The sequence below is a fragment of the Lynx canadensis genome, chromosome D3, assembly GCF_007474595.2.
Source record: "Lynx canadensis isolate LIC74 chromosome D3, mLynCan4.pri.v2, whole genome shotgun sequence".
In the NCBI taxonomy this organism is placed as follows: domain Eukaryota; kingdom Metazoa; phylum Chordata; class Mammalia; order Carnivora; family Felidae; genus Lynx; species Lynx canadensis.
In genome coordinates this window covers 66,316,520-66,332,653 of record NC_044314.2, presented here as the reverse complement: position 1 = coordinate 66,332,653, position 16,134 = coordinate 66,316,520, and the positions used below count along the sequence as shown (strand labels likewise).

At 57.7% G+C, this 16,134-nt stretch overlaps 1 protein-coding gene across 4 annotated transcripts in view; it reads left to right on the top strand.

The window, feature by feature from the left end:
* Positions 1-16,134, top strand: part of ARVCF (ARVCF delta catenin family member) — a 49,402-nt gene that overhangs the window by 22,382 nt on the left and 10,886 nt on the right. For all 4 annotated transcript variants that reach the window (XM_030292476.1, XM_030292473.1, XM_030292475.1 and 1 more), the window contains exons 3-5: positions 5,332-5,559; positions 14,691-14,849; positions 15,028-15,551. In XM_030292476.1, the coding sequence (XP_030148336.1) occupies positions 5,350-5,559; positions 14,691-14,849; positions 15,028-15,551 (893 nt within the window). In that variant the 5' untranslated portion in view covers positions 5,332-5,349. The remainder of the gene's footprint in view (positions 1-5,331; positions 5,560-14,690; positions 14,850-15,027; positions 15,552-16,134) is intronic.

The window sequence follows — 16,134 nt, the reverse complement described above, 5'->3', positions numbered from 1 at the left end:
CTGCTTTTCCGTCTCTTCCTTACCTTCAACTGTAGCAGTAACTCGGGTCCTCACAGAGCACTGGCAACACTGGTGGGTACAGAACTTTGCCGCCCAGAGTGCCCCAGTGACCTGAAAGGCCTTTCCTTCCAGTCTTTTCTCAGGGTGCGTGCACGCTTGATGGTGTCCACGTTCATTGCTCTGCATCTTATATCTCTGGCCACATCCCTTGTTTATAGCCTTTACTCGCTTGGAGTTGAGGTTTTGGTTTTTCCTTATTGACTTGCAAGAGTACCTTATAGATGAAGGGTGTCACTTTACTGCTGGATGTTACAAAGACCTAATCCTAAGGTGTTGATTGTCTTTTGGTTGTCTTTATATTTTTTCTCCCACTTTCTGTTATGGAAGGTTGTAAATGCACAGAGATAGAGGGGCTAGTGTGACATGTCCCCACGTGCCCCTCACCAGCTTCCACTGTGATGAAGTCAAGGTCTAGAAGCAAGTTATCATCTGTCTTTTGTGTGAAATGCTCACTGCATATGTTACTGTAAATGGTGTCAACTTTAAAAACCAAAACCAAAAAACCATAACCACAATACGTGGCCCTTTTTTTGGGGGAAGGGGGGATGTACAGTAATGGTTCGTTTTCACAAAGTCAAGCTGGTTTGTCTTTCCTTGGCAATTTCTTCCACTGCTTTGAGGTTAAGAATACCCTCCTCCTGCCCAGACAGCCCAGGCCCTACACTGACTTGGGAGCAACACTGTAGTCCTGCGTGGGACAGGCAGACATGGACTCCGCCCTGTGTGAACCCCACGGCCCAGGCTCCAGCCTTGGCTCAGTGCCCATCCTTGTGTGCTGGCCAGAAGCTATCCCCGCAGCTGTGGGTACCATCTGACCACAGTAGGGGTGACAGGGTAAAAATGGGCTCCCCATGAGGCCTGGCCAGCAGTGTTGGGAGCTAGTCTCCATGCTGGCAGTGTTGAGGGTAGGGGAAATGATGCCCTCCCAGGCAAAGGGGCTTTGACACTACCAGGCCTGGATTCTGCTTCTGCTTGCACCATTTCCTCCCTATCTGGGAGGGGGGGCAAGTGGGGCAGAATGAGGTTCAACCAGTGGCCAGTCCCCTCTCTCCCCTCTTGGGGGACAGCTGGCAGTGTGCCGACAGATGGCCGGCAAGGGGTCGGGACTGGCGCCCAGGCCTCCTGCCTGCCTCCCCCTGCCGTCCTGACCCTTAGGAAATTCCTCTAATTCCTCAACCCAGATTGGACTCAGGCCCCATAATTTGATTTTCTGGAGCAGGGTTTGGCTGGACTCCTTATGAGGAGGAATGTCTGGGTCAGCAGGAAGACATCAAATGTGGGTTTAGGTTTCCGGGGAATGATCAGCATCTCCCCGTAGTTCCTCTAATCGTGCCTTTGCTTTCCTGATGGAGCAAGTGCTAGCCACAGTCGTGTCCCAGAGTGTTCAGGGTCCAGGCTCCCTCTACCCAGTAGTGTTTCAGAGCCTTGTTCTTACCCACCTGCCTACCCATTCATCCACCCATCTGACTATCTACCCACCCACCCCTTGTACCCATTCATCCACCCATCTATCAACCCCCGATGACCTTGTACCCATTCATCTGCCTATCTGACTGTCCAGCCATCTCTCCATCCAGTGCCATCCTTTCACATAACCAGCCCTCTCCATCCACTGCCATCCTCTTACACAACCACCCACTCACCCTCCTATCCACACATTTGTTCACTCATTCATGCATTTCTCCTTCCGTCCAGCCTCCTGTCCTTCCATCCCTCTATCCACTCAGCAGTCCACCCACCTGTGGTCACTCCTGGAGTGTCCAGGTGAGGGCAGGCTTTCCCCAGGTTCACCACCTTCACTCCTGCCCGGGACAGGTGAAGTTGGCTCTGCACTGCATGCTCATTCCTGTCTTCTTGCTAAGTCAACTCCACAGGTGGTTGGGCATGCTGAGAAGCAGCCTCCACCAAGGACTGCCAAACCAGCGGTGGGGGTCTGGGTGGGGATTGTGAGGGGTTGACCTGATGGACAGTGTGGGACCCTTGCCAGGTGAATAGAAGCTGTGATGACACTGGCCAGAGAGGAGAGCAAGGGTAAGCTGAGACCCCACAAGTGTGGTGCTTCCCTGCCTGCCCTAGGCCCTCCCAGTCTGGTGCCCACCTCTCCCCAGGATTGGGCCCTGCCCCGACACCCCTCTGGGGAAAATGTCTTTAAAGTCTCATGGTCCAATGGGGCGCCTGGGTGGCTCAGTAAGTTTAGTGTCAGACTCGGTGTCAGCTCAGGTTATGATCTCATAGTTCATGGGTTTGAGCCCCGTGTCTGGCTCTGCACTGCCAGTGCAGAGCCTGATTGGGATTCTCTCTCTCTGCCTCTCCCCCTGTGCTCACTTGCCTGCTCGCTCTCTCCCTCTCTCTGTCTCTCAAAATGTAAGTATATAAACTAAAAAGTATATTTAAAAATCTCATAGTTGATCTTTTTTTTTATTTCTTAACATTTACTTATTTTGGCAGGGGGCACAGCATGAGTGGGGGAGGGGCAGAGAGAGAGGAGAGAGAATCCTAGGCAGGCTCCATGCTGTCAGCACAAAGCTGATGTAGGACTCAAACTCATGAAACCATGAGATCATGACCTGAGCCAAGATCAAGAGTCAGATGCTTAACTGACTGAGCCACCCAGGTGCCCCAGTCTCATGGTCGATCTTAAAAATTCATGTACAATTTGCTTCCATGTCATCACATATTTATTGTTTTAATATAAAAATAGCATTTGAGTTACCATCCAAAAAGCTGCTCTCTGGGATGCTGGCCTGGCTCACCTGTACCTACACACGCTCCTATGCACAGGCCATGCACCTCAGACCCAGGAAGGCCACCATGTCACAAAAGTAGGCTTAGGTCTTCCCTGCTTCCTGGATGTCCCCCGCCAGCACCATGCGTCTTGGATACCCCAGGGCTACACTTAAGGCAGGTGAGGAGGGGACTCCATGCCCAGCATCCCTGCCCACAGGCAGACAGAGGGGTACACCCTCGGGCTGGGGTGGAGGGCATGGGCCCCAGAGCAGGGGCTCTGCTCTTTGTGGATGGCTGCAGGGCACTCTTCCTCCAAGCTGGCTGGCATTTCGGGGTGTCTCCTGGGAGGCACATAGTCATTTAGCTCCAGCTGAGAGAACTGGGCAATGGAAAGGTCAGTGTGGGTTTGGCCACCTTCTCACCATAGTCTTAGATGTCTGGGTCCTAGCTGGGTGGGTGGGGGCAGTCAAAGTAAGTAGATCCCCCTTGCAGAGACTCCTTGGACCTCAGAGTTGGGATATGCTGGAGGGCCGGGGCAGGAAAGCTGGAGGCCAGTGTTGCCCCCTCAGCTGCTATCCCCAGGGTCTGTAGCCCTAGCCTGGTCCTGCTGGGAGCAGGAAAGGGGAGCCTGAGGTCAGTCAGGAACCCATGTCTCGGCATAAGGAGGAAGGGAAGTCACCTCCTAGATATGAGGCCCATAGATTTCCTGATCATCACCTCCCAGAGCCTTGAGACCCATGCTGCAACCAAGGGCTTGAGTGACCTGGCTCCACCTCCTGTCCCACCTTGTGCTGCCCTCCAGGGAGGACAACCCCACCCATGCCCACCTGGGGCTACCAGGTTCAGTCTATCCATGCACAAGTCCTAGTGCCTACGTGACACTGCATGGGGCCGTGTGTGTCTGGGACCCGTGCCTAGGCAGCAGTGGATGTGCACAGAAGGCTGTGTGCCCACAGCCATGGACATACCATGCTGTTTGTCCTCCATTCCCTCTTGGCCAGAGGACCCAGTCTATAACTCACTCCCCTCATCCCCCCAGGCTCCTCCCCTGCCCCCTTGCCAGCTACTGCCTCTTCTAGCTGGCCATGCTGATTTCACTGCCCCTCTGCTAGGTCACACTGATGGTTTTATTTGCGTGACAGGTGTTGGAGAAATGAAGCTCAGCTTCTGGGACCTATGGTGATCTCTTGCCTTCAATGGGCCTTGGTTTCCCCAGCTTCACAGTGGGTTGGGCTCTATGGTGTCTTTTCACCTCGAGGTACACCCGTGCCCCCCAACCCTGTCCCTCGCTCAGCTGGTACCAGTGATCAGGCCCAGCACTGACCCCCCTCCTTTCTAGGATTCTGTTCTTAAAGCTGGCTCCACCTGGGCCAGTGAGCAGAAGAGCTGGCCCTCCAGGGGTGCTACCCACTGTGCCATGTCTCTAAGCTCAGGCCCTATGTTGTGCAGGGGCACAGGGGCTGGCAGAGTCAGCTTCAACTGGTTGGGGTGGGCCGGGCCAGGAGGAGGCCCCGAGCAGGACTGGGTACTGCACCACAGTGCCTAGTGGTATGGCTGCATGGCCTGCACCCTGCCTGCTGCCATGCCCCTGGGTCTGTGCTCCACATGCTTCCCCTGCTTCTTTTTGTTCATGAAAAACAAATATGCTGGGCAGCCAGGGAGCAAGCAGCGAGGAAAGTGCTGGCTTGTTGTTGCAGCTGCCAAGTCCCTGCCACCCCCACCCACCATCCTGGGGCCCTCAGGAACAGCAGTGGGCAGGGCCCCAGGCAGGCCTGACCTTCCCCACAGACTGGGCCTCAGATGCCTGGGACCCTGCCCTCAACCTCCCTCCAGATCAGGCGTGAGACACATGGGCCACTTCTGGGTGCAGAATCTAACCAGGCTAAACTTGAATTTTACTCTGCCATGTGGGTAAATGCCACTCTCGTTCCCAGCCAGTGTGGCTGTGAGTGGAGGCCCGACTGCTGGTCTGTAGACCAGTGTCATCTCCTCACCTGCCTCAGTATCTGACCCACCAGGAGGCCATGGAATGGCTTCTGTCTCCCTGCCCGCTGGTACAGCAGCTCTGCCACACCAGCTGTGTGGCTGTGGATGGGTTTCCCAATTTCTTTGGGCCACAGAGCATCTGCCTCAGTGAGGTGGGTCTGTGCTAGCCCCATGAGGTTGGGATGAACTGGCATGTGCTATGGACAGCAGAGGGCCTGGGAAGTCTGAGAGGTTGTCACACCAGCTCTTCCTACCCTTCCCTTCCCAGAGGACTCTGGGATACCCAGAACCTCAGGTTCTGCTGAACCTGGCAGGAAGCAGGGGCTCCCGGCTGAGAGCCCTACACTCTGCAGGGAGGGAGCCTGCTTCTTCTGGCCAGCCTCGGATTAACGGCTTTTAATTTAGAATTTAATCAATGCAGCTTCTCTCTGGAGAGCTGGATGCTCTGGTCTGGGAGTGAGTCCTATGATCTATGTGTGCAGTGGGCAGGGGGCCTATGATGGCCTCTCTAGGCCTCCATCCCAGCCCCACCTTGACCATGCTCTGCTTTGCCTGCAGCCTGCCGGCATCCTGGTCATGGAGGACTGCAACGTGCACTCAGCTGCCAGCATCCTGGCCTCAGTGAAGGAGCAGGAGGCCCGCTTTGAGAGACTGACGCGAGCTCTGGAGCAGGAGAGGCGCCATGTTGCCTTGCAGCTGGAGCGCGCCCAGCAGCCTGGTGTGGGCAGTGGTGGTGTGGGCAGTGGGCAGCCCCTGCCGATGGCTTGGCAACAGCTGGTCCTGCAGGTAACACCCCAGTGAGTCAGGAAGGGTGAAAATGGCCAAGTTGGGAAACAATCAAGGGGCCTTGGTGGACCACAAGCCAGCATTGAATTGAATGATTTATCGCAAGACTTCCTGGGACTTCCGAGGAGGGGAGGAAAATGGGACCCCAAGGGGGGCTGGAAGTCTCACTTGGGTGTGTAGGACACCAAGTGATGAATGGGCAGGACACAGCCCAATCCTCAGAATGGCACCCTCCACTCAAGTGAGTCCTCAGAGCCCAGGCAGCTGGGCAGGGTCTGTTCTGAGCAGCTCAGTGGTCACCCTGGTGACCCTGAGGGTTTTGCCAGTCCTGGAGTCTCCTTGCCATGGTATTCTCCTTCGTCACATGCATCAGTGAGTCAGCCCTAGGGTAAGGCTCGAGCAAGGCCCCAGGCTCTGACTGCAGCTCAGAGGGTGACCTAGAATGCTCAATTTCCCCACCAGCCATTGCCCTTAGACTGGGCTCAGGCCCCAACTCAGCCCCAAGATGCATGGAGCCTTGTCTGCTCTGAGGCCAGGCCCTGAGAACTTTAAAGTCAGGAGTCAGATGGCCAGGACTCCTCCTTCCACCACTGTATCCCAGTGCCTGATCTGCAGATGGGGCAGGAAGAGCACCGGCTTATGGAGTGGTAGGGGCAGAATGAGAAAATGTGGGATACCTGGAGTTTGGTGTGATTTTTCAGTTCATATTGTTACTTTTCAGTTCATATTATTGACTGAGGCACAAAGCAGGTGATAGGCAGGGCAGAGCTGTCCCTGGTGGCTCCCTGGGTAGGAGTCCACCCTACAGGACTTCCACTGTTGCCCCTTCTCACTACCTGTCCCAGAGGCCTGGGATGTCATGGCCTACTGAGTCTTCAGGGTTTCTCAGAATGACCCTAGAGGATCCTGCCAGTAGTGTTCTCAGTTTCCCTGGCTCACTTCCATGAGCAGGCATAGCACCATTGCCTTCCAAAACCTGGCAGCCACACCTCCTCACAGTGTGTCCCCCAGTACATGCTCTGGTCACTGGGCCCCAGCTCCAGGGAACCAGATAGGCTGCTGGCAGCTTGGGGCAGCCTGGACCTCTGTGGCTGGACAGAAAGGGAGCAAGGTATTGGTCTCGATTGAGACTGACCCATTTGGGCTAGCTTTGCCTAGCTAGGGCACGGAGGGCTCAGAAGCAACAGCCTATGTCAGGTTGGGGGACCTGGCGAATGATCTTAACCCCAAGAGCCTTGATGTTCTCATTTGTCTGTGGGCAATCCACATACACAGCTCAGCGTGGCATACAGTCAGACATGTCTCCAGAGGGCCCAGACCCACCAGCAGCCCCCACCATTGGGGAGCTGTCTTTCCAAGCCCCTGGTGCTGAGGTGGGCCACAGAGCCAGTCCATAGGAAGCCAGGCCTGAGGCAGGATGGGGCTAGGTGCAAGAGCCACCCCCTCCACCCCCTGGATCTCAGGCACTCCAAAGGGTGAGGCCTGTACCCCCAGATGTGGTTGGGGAGCAGAGCAGCCCAGCTGGGGCACATGGGGACAGTGGCAGTCAGTGACCTTGAGGCCATCCTTCAGGCGCCAGGCTCTCTATCTAGTCCTCCTAGGCCGGAAAGGTCTTTAGCCTCCAGCCCAGAGGGTTGATGCCCCCACAGAAAGATGTTCCCATAGCCTGGAGCTGCCCTGGCTTCCTTGGGGCTGTGAACTAAAGACCTCAGGCCACCACCCCTCCCGACCCCTCCCCACCCACTGCCTTCCCGGCCAGCCTTTGGTTTTCTGTCTCTTGCGAGGAGATGGTTTTCTCAGGGTGAGATCGGAGAGAGCATGTGTTCCCAGGGCTGTGGCTGGACTGGCAGGGCTGATGGGGACATTGGGGGAGGTGGGGCCGTATCCGCTGGCTAGGCCTGGCAGCCTTGATGCCAAAACTGCTTCCCAGATTTGTCTCAGCAAGAGATGCCCAGTGACCTACCTGCTGAGCCCAGGGCTTCCTGGAGCTGGTCTTCAGGGTCAAAGCTGGAATCTGTGAAGCTCAGGGCCAGTGGCAGGACAGGTAGCTGGAGCTCAGGGGTTGAGAGGCTAAGGGCTACTGCCATGCTCCCCAGATTGTGCCACTGTCATGGCCACCTGCCCTTAATCCTCCAGTAGGAAGAGCTCCACCCCACCAAACAGCTGGCTGGAGCAGGGCTGGCCCTCACCAGCCCTCACCAGCCCTTACTGGCCTCTCCTCATGGGAGAACACCTTTAGTAACCTTGCCAGCCCTGGGTTAGGCCAAGGTAGGTATGTGGCTGGGGCACTAGCAGCTGGTGAAATTTGGGAGAAGGCCGAAGCAGCTCAAATGTAAGTTCCTCAGGGGAGTGGTCCAGTTCCTCCTGCTGCTGCTCCTATCCCAGGTGGCTCCATGTGAGGTTGCCATGGATGGAGGATACAGGGGCCAGTGGTCAGGGCAACTCATCCCTGTGCAGGTGGGAAAACTGAGGCTCAGATCCACATGCAGTGGATACCCAGAGTGCTTGAGTATGCTGGCTGCATGGCCTATGTACATGACATGTCCAGGAAGAAGAGTGGCCCCTGGGGGACTGGCTGGGTTTTCTGAGTGGGGTCTAGGGAGAAGCGGGAGGGGGCAGGAAGCCCAGGCCCTGCCCTTCTCTCTTGCCAGACCCATGGACCTCCTTGGGCTTGCCCTTGCTGTTATTCATCTCAGAGCCTAGTGCCCTTATTCATGATATAAGAGTCATTGGCTTGCCTTTGTAGGGTATGACCCAGGAGAGCCCCAGCCCAAACCAGCCTTCTGTGTCTGTGTTTCCATCCAGGACAGCCAGACTCCCCAGGGTGTGGCCGTACCTTCACGCTAGGCTGGAGTGCACCCTGGTTTGGAGAAGCTCTGATTAAACCAGACCCTCTGATACCACTCCCCACCCACCACTTCCCAGTGGATCAAAGGCATGGAAGAGAGAGTGTCTGAAGCTAGTTTGGCCTCAAGAGCTTTCACCCAGGGTCACCTAACAATTGAGCACCTCCCCACCCCCATTTGATCTGCTCTGACACCTATCAGAGAGTGGGGGGCCTCTGTATCTTGATGGGGAGAACCCAAGACAAGTGGATCAGTGCAGGTCCATTTGGCAGGCCCCAACTGAGCTCTGTGGGGGTCCGTCATGGGGTTTTGGGCAAGGGCCTGGACCAGATCTGGAAGTCCCGAGAGGCCTTGTGGTGCTGACATCGTTGTAACAACTGTCTGATCAGCCCTCATTTCACAGCAGGGGGCAACTAATCGAAGTTAGAGCAGCTTGTACTATTGAGGATGGCTGCATTGGCCCCTGCTCTGCCAGAATTGTTTCCCCAATTCTACACGGGGAGGGGCCCGTGAACTCTTATACTGGAGGCAAAATGAGTCCTGGGAAGCAGGACTTGGCCAAAGTCACTCGGCGGGAAAATGTCACCCCAACGGTGGGGAGGAGAGGAACGAGGAGCCCAGACGCGCTGCCGCAGAGTTAGGGGCAACCCTGGCCCTGCCCTGGCTGCAGAGCCGCGCTCTGCGGGGGTAGGGGGCGGGACCTCGCCCCGCCCCACCGACCCCCGCCCCGCCCCGCCCCGCCTGGGCGCGGCCCCGCTCCATTGGCTGCTAGCCGTGACCGCCGCCAGATCCGCCCCCGCGGGGAGCGAGTCCGCCGAGCCCGAGCCCGAGCGGCCGAGGCGCCGGAGCCGATCCCGGTTCAGCTGCCGCCGCCGCTGCCGTCGCCGCCGCCGCCGCCCTTAACGACCCGAGCCCCCCACCCCCCCGCCGAGCCCGGCCCGATGCCGGCCGAACTCAGACAGGTTGGAGGGAACTCGGTCCCAGGCTTGGGGGCACCATCCCTGGGGCCCGGCGGCGGAGGGCGGGGCGCCGGCCTTCCCGGGAGGACCTGCTTTTGTTCCGTGGAGCTGCCGGCCGAAGGCGGCTATTGTCTGTGCCTCGGACCGGCGCCGCCGTTCGGCCCGGGGCGGGAGGGGCGGTGGAGTGAGCGCGATGCCCGGGGGTGGGGGAGGGGGTGTGTGCAAGGCGCGGGGTGGGGCCACGAGGTCTCTGGGGATCCGGTGCAAGGACCCCAGGCGGTGCGACTCCGCGCCAAGAAGAAGGCAGGGATCGGGGTGGGTGCACCGTAAGGCAGCGCCCAGGACAGGTGCCTAGGTCTTGGGTAGTGGGTGGGAGACTTCCTGAGCAGCCGCTCCGTGCAGGAGGGATGCCGAGTCAAGAGAGAGCAGCCGGGCTAGGCCTCCTGCTCCCTGGGGAGCTTGGTGGGCCTCCCCTCCCCTTCACACTCCCAGCGCGGGCTCTGACTCTGGGGACCAGAGAAGGAGCTTCCGGAGCTTTAATGGAAGCCCTGTCTGCCTCGGCAGCGCACGTGAGGGGAGGAGTGGAGGAGGGCCCTGCCCACGTGCGGAGGCGGGAGGGGGTCTCTGAGGGAAACCCGGTCAGTCAGCCTCCCAGTACTGGGATGGAGCTGGAAGGAGGCGTGTGGGCTACCCGCACCTTGTACTCAGAGGGTTTGTGGTCCAGTAACAGGCAGGGAAACGGAGGCTGACTGGAGGAGCAACTGCCCCAGGCCCTTTGTGATTAGGGGGTAGATCACTCCTGCCTACCTTTGGCAGCTGGGTTTCTGCTTGCTGTGCATCTCTGGTATGGCCCCTAGGGTCTGGCCAGTGACTGTCCCAGAGATGTAGGGGTCAGCTGGGGGGAGTTGGGGCCATTGTGTAGCTGTTGGATGTGGGCTGGGCTTGGAGAAACTGCGATGGGTGAAGCCAGCCCTGCTATCCCCTGCAACGCTGCAACCAGTGGTGTCTGCTGGGCACCAACTGCCCCCTGGCCTCTTGGCCACTCAGTGTAGACTGCAAGCCCTGGCAGGTGGACTGCTGCTGTGGAGGTGTGAGCTCCCCACCTGCCAGGGCTGGGCAGAGGCTGTGGGCATCAAGAGAGGACATCTGTGGTAGCCAAGGGCTCACTCTCTGGTGAGAGACCCAGCCTGGATTGTCTTGGACTCTATCCGTGATGACTGTGCTGGGGGTGGAGGGGGCAGGGGGACACTTTCATTCCTTTACTCTTCCCACTCGTTCGTTCATTCATTCATTCATTTATTCAGTACCAGCTGTCTTGCGCCCTCTGTGAGCCAGGACTGGGGATTGTGGGAACCAGGTGTGGCATCCCACCTTAACGCATTCCCTGTGTGCAGGTGAAACCATGGACAGGGTGGGGCACCTGCACTGAGGTTTGTTTTTCATGATACATACCATGAGTTCTCATCTATCAAGTGCAGTTGGTGAGCCTCTGCGACCCCAGTCCAGACTCCACCATTATAACTTGGCTTGTATCCCTGTTCCTTCTCTCTGCCATTCCCACATGTACCTCAGAGGTTGTTGTGGGCTTTTGCCCAGGTGGCTGCCCCTCTACACATTGTCCCACATTGTTTCCTACTCCCCACATTCCTTAGATCAGGCCACAAAGGTGGGACTGGCACTATCCCCCTTGTCCCATGGCCTTGATACCCTAGGTACTTCCCACTTCCAGATGAGGAAGCTGAGCTCCAGGTGTGTGACAGAGCCTAGGGCCCTCTTGCTATTCCCAGCTCCATGCCTCTGGGGACCCTCTCGAGAGCAGTGGTGACTAGTTGTGGGTTTACCTTTCTGAGTACTGGCCACTCTGGCTCTGGGCTTGGAGTCTTGGGCCACGCCCCTCCCACAAGTTCAAGGGAGCCCATGGGAAACCCCAGGTCTGGACAGGAGCCCCACTCTGGGCCAGACCTGTGGGCCATGGACGAGGTAGACCATGGATGGGAGTGCCAGGGGATAGTTTGGGCCCTGGAGGTAGGTAATGGGAGGCAGGTCAGTGGTCCCAGGAAGAGGGGCAAGAATGAAGTTAGGGCTGGGGAAAGGTGACAAGAGACAGTCGACAGGATTTGGCAAGATTTGGGATACGGAGAAGGGCTAAGGGTGGTGTGTCCAGGCTGGTGCCCGTGTCTGGGGTGCAGGGGGGAACCTCAGGTGCAGGGCCAGGGGTCCCTGGGGTATGCTGTAGGTGGACCTGCAGCCCTAGACCAGTGTCTTGAAGCCAGTTGAGGGGATGCATTCACCCTGGGCAACTGCCTCTATTGAGTGCTAACTGTGTGCTGGTCATCAGTCCATCCCATGTCACTACCCCCAAAGATATAACGTTATAGAGGCCTGAGCATCAGGTTGACCTTGGGCCTTTCCCTACTGTAGGCTTTTGGTTCCCCACTCTGCTGCCAGCTCTGAAACTCCCATAGTGAGTGGTTGAGTGGATGTCTAGGGAGTTGGACACAGAGATAGGAGGTAGGAGGAGGTGATGGGATGTGTTCATATGTGCAAGTCCCTCCGGAGGCAGTGGGCACTGTGCACTGGGGGCTGTTAGGGTTGATGTGCTTGGGTCTGTGCACTGGGCTGGGTGCTCATACATACGTATGTATATGTGCATACGTCCCTGTTGGAGGAACCAGGTACATGCATGTGTATCTAGGTCCTTATCTGCATGTGTGCCCAGGAGTGTGTAACGGGGGCCAGGCCTTCCTGTGATCACAGGCTGACTCACGCTCCTGCCTGCCCGCCCGTCTGGGTGAAGTCATCACCCATTTTTAGCTCCCTGAGGTCATTTGCCAGTGGGGCTCTTGGGGCCTCAGGATCCCACTACCGGGCTGCCTGGGTTGGGTATTAGTAGGCGATGCTGCAGGGTTGCCAGGCCTCATTGGTGGGGGGTGGGGGGGTGAACTTGGCTCTCCTAGACCTGCATCCCTTTGTCCCCCCACTGCACTGTGTCAGACCCTCACCATAGACTAGAGTGAGAATAAACTGAGCCTCAGAGTAGCATTGAGGTCTGAGGTTTGCTTACTCCTCCTCCTCCCTCCTCACACTCACCCCCTAACCAGGGAGTAGGAGGCTCTTCTCTGAGAGTGTTAATTATGCAAATGTATGCAAGTCTACTCAGGGCCCATGCCCTCCTGACAGTGCTCTGGTCCCCTCCTGTCAGTCTTGCTCTGAACCCCTCCCCTTCACTTGCAGCCACCAACGTGTGGTCCTAGACCCCTCCACGCCTGGCTCCCAGAGCCTGGCAGAGAGAGCTCAGTGCCTGCCACACATTTGATCCCATAGTTGCCAAATACAGGTGGGGTAGCCGAGGCCTCAGCAGTGACAGGCTGTCCCTGAATCTGCTCCAGAACTATCTCCCAATGCCCTCAGAGAAGAGGCCAGGCCACCTTGCCTGGCAGCTCACCAGTATGTCCCTATTTAGGGTCTCAGTTTATTCTCTTTCCCAGGGAACATGTTCCTCCTTCCTGGCCAGGTCCCCAATGGTCATTCCACCTGCAACACTGAGTGGCAACCAAGGCTGTGGCCCACAAGGGGTGAGGTGTAGCTAAAAGGCCTTGCAAAGCTTGCCTTTTTTGTGGATACCTGAAATTCCCCAGGTTTGTGAAGTCCTGGTCAATCCTCTCCCTTCTGTCAGGCCTCAATTTTCCTTTTTATAAAATCACATATTGTTGTCCTCCGAGGTCCTGCTTCTGGGAGAAGAGGCTGCATTCTGTGATTTCTTCCTTCCTGTGTCACCAAAAACCCAGGGGATACACCTGTTCTGACATGGTCCAGGCATCTCTCTGGACCCCTGAAGAGTTTTCAGGGGCCCAGAACCTCAACAACTATGTTCAGTTAAGCATTTTTTTTCAGGTCAGGACACTAACCTGAGGAGACTTCACACCCTGAGGACCTAGGGAGGCAGACCCTAGGGCAGCTGTGGACACTTAGCCTTACACACTGCTCAGGCCCAGGGCCAGGAACAGAGTAGGGGTCTGGTGGCAGGCAGATATGAGTATGCCCTTCCCTGGGCCTCAGCTCCATTTCTGTGTAGGCCTCAGAGGCCTGGGGCCCAGATGGGGGACTGATCCTTCAAGGCACAGTATCTGAGCCACAGAACAGGTCCTGTCCTCCTGCTGACCTGGCCCTGGCTGCCCAGGAATGTGCCCCCACTTGCCTGCCCACTGCAGCTTGGGTTTCAGCCCCTACCCATCCTGGCCAGATGCTATCCTAGGACATTGGCATGGTGTGGAGGACCCATGTAGTCAGAGGCCCAGGGGTAGATAGACTTTGGCTCTCAGGCCCCTTTGCCAATCAGCACAGCAGGAGTCTGCTCAGCTCTGCTATGGACTGGCCTGTCCTCCTTGAGCCTCAGTTTCTCCACTGGCAAGTCGGGCCATAGGCATATGGGCCTTAAGAGGGCCTTGTCCAGAGCCATCTTGCCTGTAATTCTACCATGGTCAGCCCCTGCAGAGAGGAAGGCAAGGGAGGGCTGCAGGTTGAGAATGAGGTGGGTGACTGAGGTTGGACAGACTTGGGGAGAGGTATGTGGGGAGGGGACCAGGATTCCTGTCAGGGACCAACTAGGTACACCCGGCCTGAATTTACCATCTCTGGGCTCTGATAGAACACTCTGCATTTCGAGGGGGGGCACCAACCATTGGGCCAAATGAGGTAGGGCCAGGCTGTGCCCACTCAACACCCAACAAGTGTCCAGGCCGGAAGGAGCAAGGGTATTTTGGGCATTCTGGGAACTGGGTATTTCTGTCCTGCGAGGGCGTCTAGCTGGCCTTGGGAACAGTGGGAGCCTGGGCGTGGCCACGAGGAGTCAGTGAGCAGTGCTGAAACTGCTATCCCAAGGCCTCTGCACTGGAGGCTTCTGGGGTGGGTCAGGGAGGACGCCCAGGATACTGGGAGGGCCCAGCCAGGGCTAGTGAGCCATGTCAGGAGAGCAACGTGCAGATCCCACCAACTTCCTTGCCCCACCAGGAACCTGTAGCAGCCAGGAACCTTGCAGCTCAGACAGGGCTGCCCAAGACTGCACTACTGGGGTCAGGGGCTTCATCTGCCAACTCAGCCCAAGGAGGCCCCAGCATTGGGGAAGGTCAGCCCCCAGGGCACCCATGGTGTTCAGAGACAAGACTGGAGCTGCTGTCTTCACTAGCTGTTTCTGAGACAGGCCTTAGGGTCCATGGGTTCCAGGGGTAGGATGAAGGCACTCCTGGCATCTAGGCCAGTACAAGCATCTGCACTCCAGGGCCGGGTGAACTGTGGCTCCTCACACTGACAGCCCCGTCTTGCCCAGGAACAGAGCCCGGGCAGCCAGGCCTCGCTGGCCACAATGCCAGAGGCGCCCGAGGTGCTGGAGGAGACTGTGACAGTAGAGGAGGACCCTGGTACACCTACTTCTCACGTGTCCATTGTCACATCAGAAGATGGTACTACCCGGCGCACTGAGACCAAGGTATGGCGGGGCCCAGGCAATGGGCAAGTAGGCTGTGTAGCCATAGTTCTGTTTATAGAGTGGCCTCCCAGGGGCCACCTATTGCTCAGGTGGAAGATCTAGGCCACCCTGGCCCTGCTGGGGCAGTGTCCAGGCCTCTCAGGCTGCCCAGCCCATTGGCCACCCACTTACCCACCAGGTCACCAAGACGGTCAAGACGGTGACCACGAGAACAGTGCGCCAAGTGCCTGTAGGCCCAGATGGCCTCCCCCTGCTGGACGGCGGCCCCCCGCTAGGCCCCTTCGCAGATGGCCCCCTGGACCGACACTTCCTGCTACGTGGGGGTGGCCCAGCAGCCACGCTTTCCCGTGCCTACCTCAGCAGTGGGGGCAGCTTTACCGACGGCACTGAGCCCCGTGATGTCCCCAGCTACGGCAGTCTATCCCGTGGGCTGGGTGTGCGGCCCCCACGTGGCCCCCTTGGCCCAGGCCCTGTGGATGGTTGCTTCACACTGCCTGGCCGACGTGAGGCCTTCCCTGCAGGCCCTGAGCCTGTGCCGCCAGCCGGCCGCTCCCAGCCCGAGCGCTTTCAGGCGGAACCATATGGTTTGGAGGATGACACACGCAGCCTGGCTGCCGATGACGAGGGTGGCCCGGAGCTGGAGCCTGACTATGGCACTGCCACTAGGAGGAGGCCTGAGTGTGGGCGTGGCTTTCGCACCAGGTGAGCACCCTGTGTCCGGCCACTGACTGCCTCCAGGAAGTCTGCCTTCCACTCCCCCACCAGAGAATCCTCCACAGGAAGTGTAGCTGCCAGGGCTAAGTTACACATGTTAGTTTGAATTGGACTGAGCTCTTTTCAAAGACAGCAATAGGGCAGCCTCTGGGATGGTGGAGTTGCAGTTGGTACCCTCCCTGTGGGTCTAGGACATTAGGGAGGTTAGTGACAGTGCCCAGTGCCTGCTAGCCCTGTTCTAGTCAGATAACCATGAAGACATGAGCACAAGAGGCTTAGCACATTTCTCTGAGTTTGAGGCTCCAGCCTTTCCCTGGGCCTCAGTTTCCCCTACAAAAGCAGCCAGAACCTAAGCCACCCAGCTCTTCCCAGCACAGGCTCTGGTTCTGTCATCTCTGCCCTCAGTTCCTCTATCTGTAGAGTGGGAACGTGATCACAGCCTTCATATGGATTGTGCTGTGTGACCGCAGACAAGACACCTGACCCCTCCTAGCCTTAATCTCTGCCCTAGGAAGTGGGTTTGATGATGACAACCCACAGAGACATCTTATGCTCTGGGGGACTGGTGGCC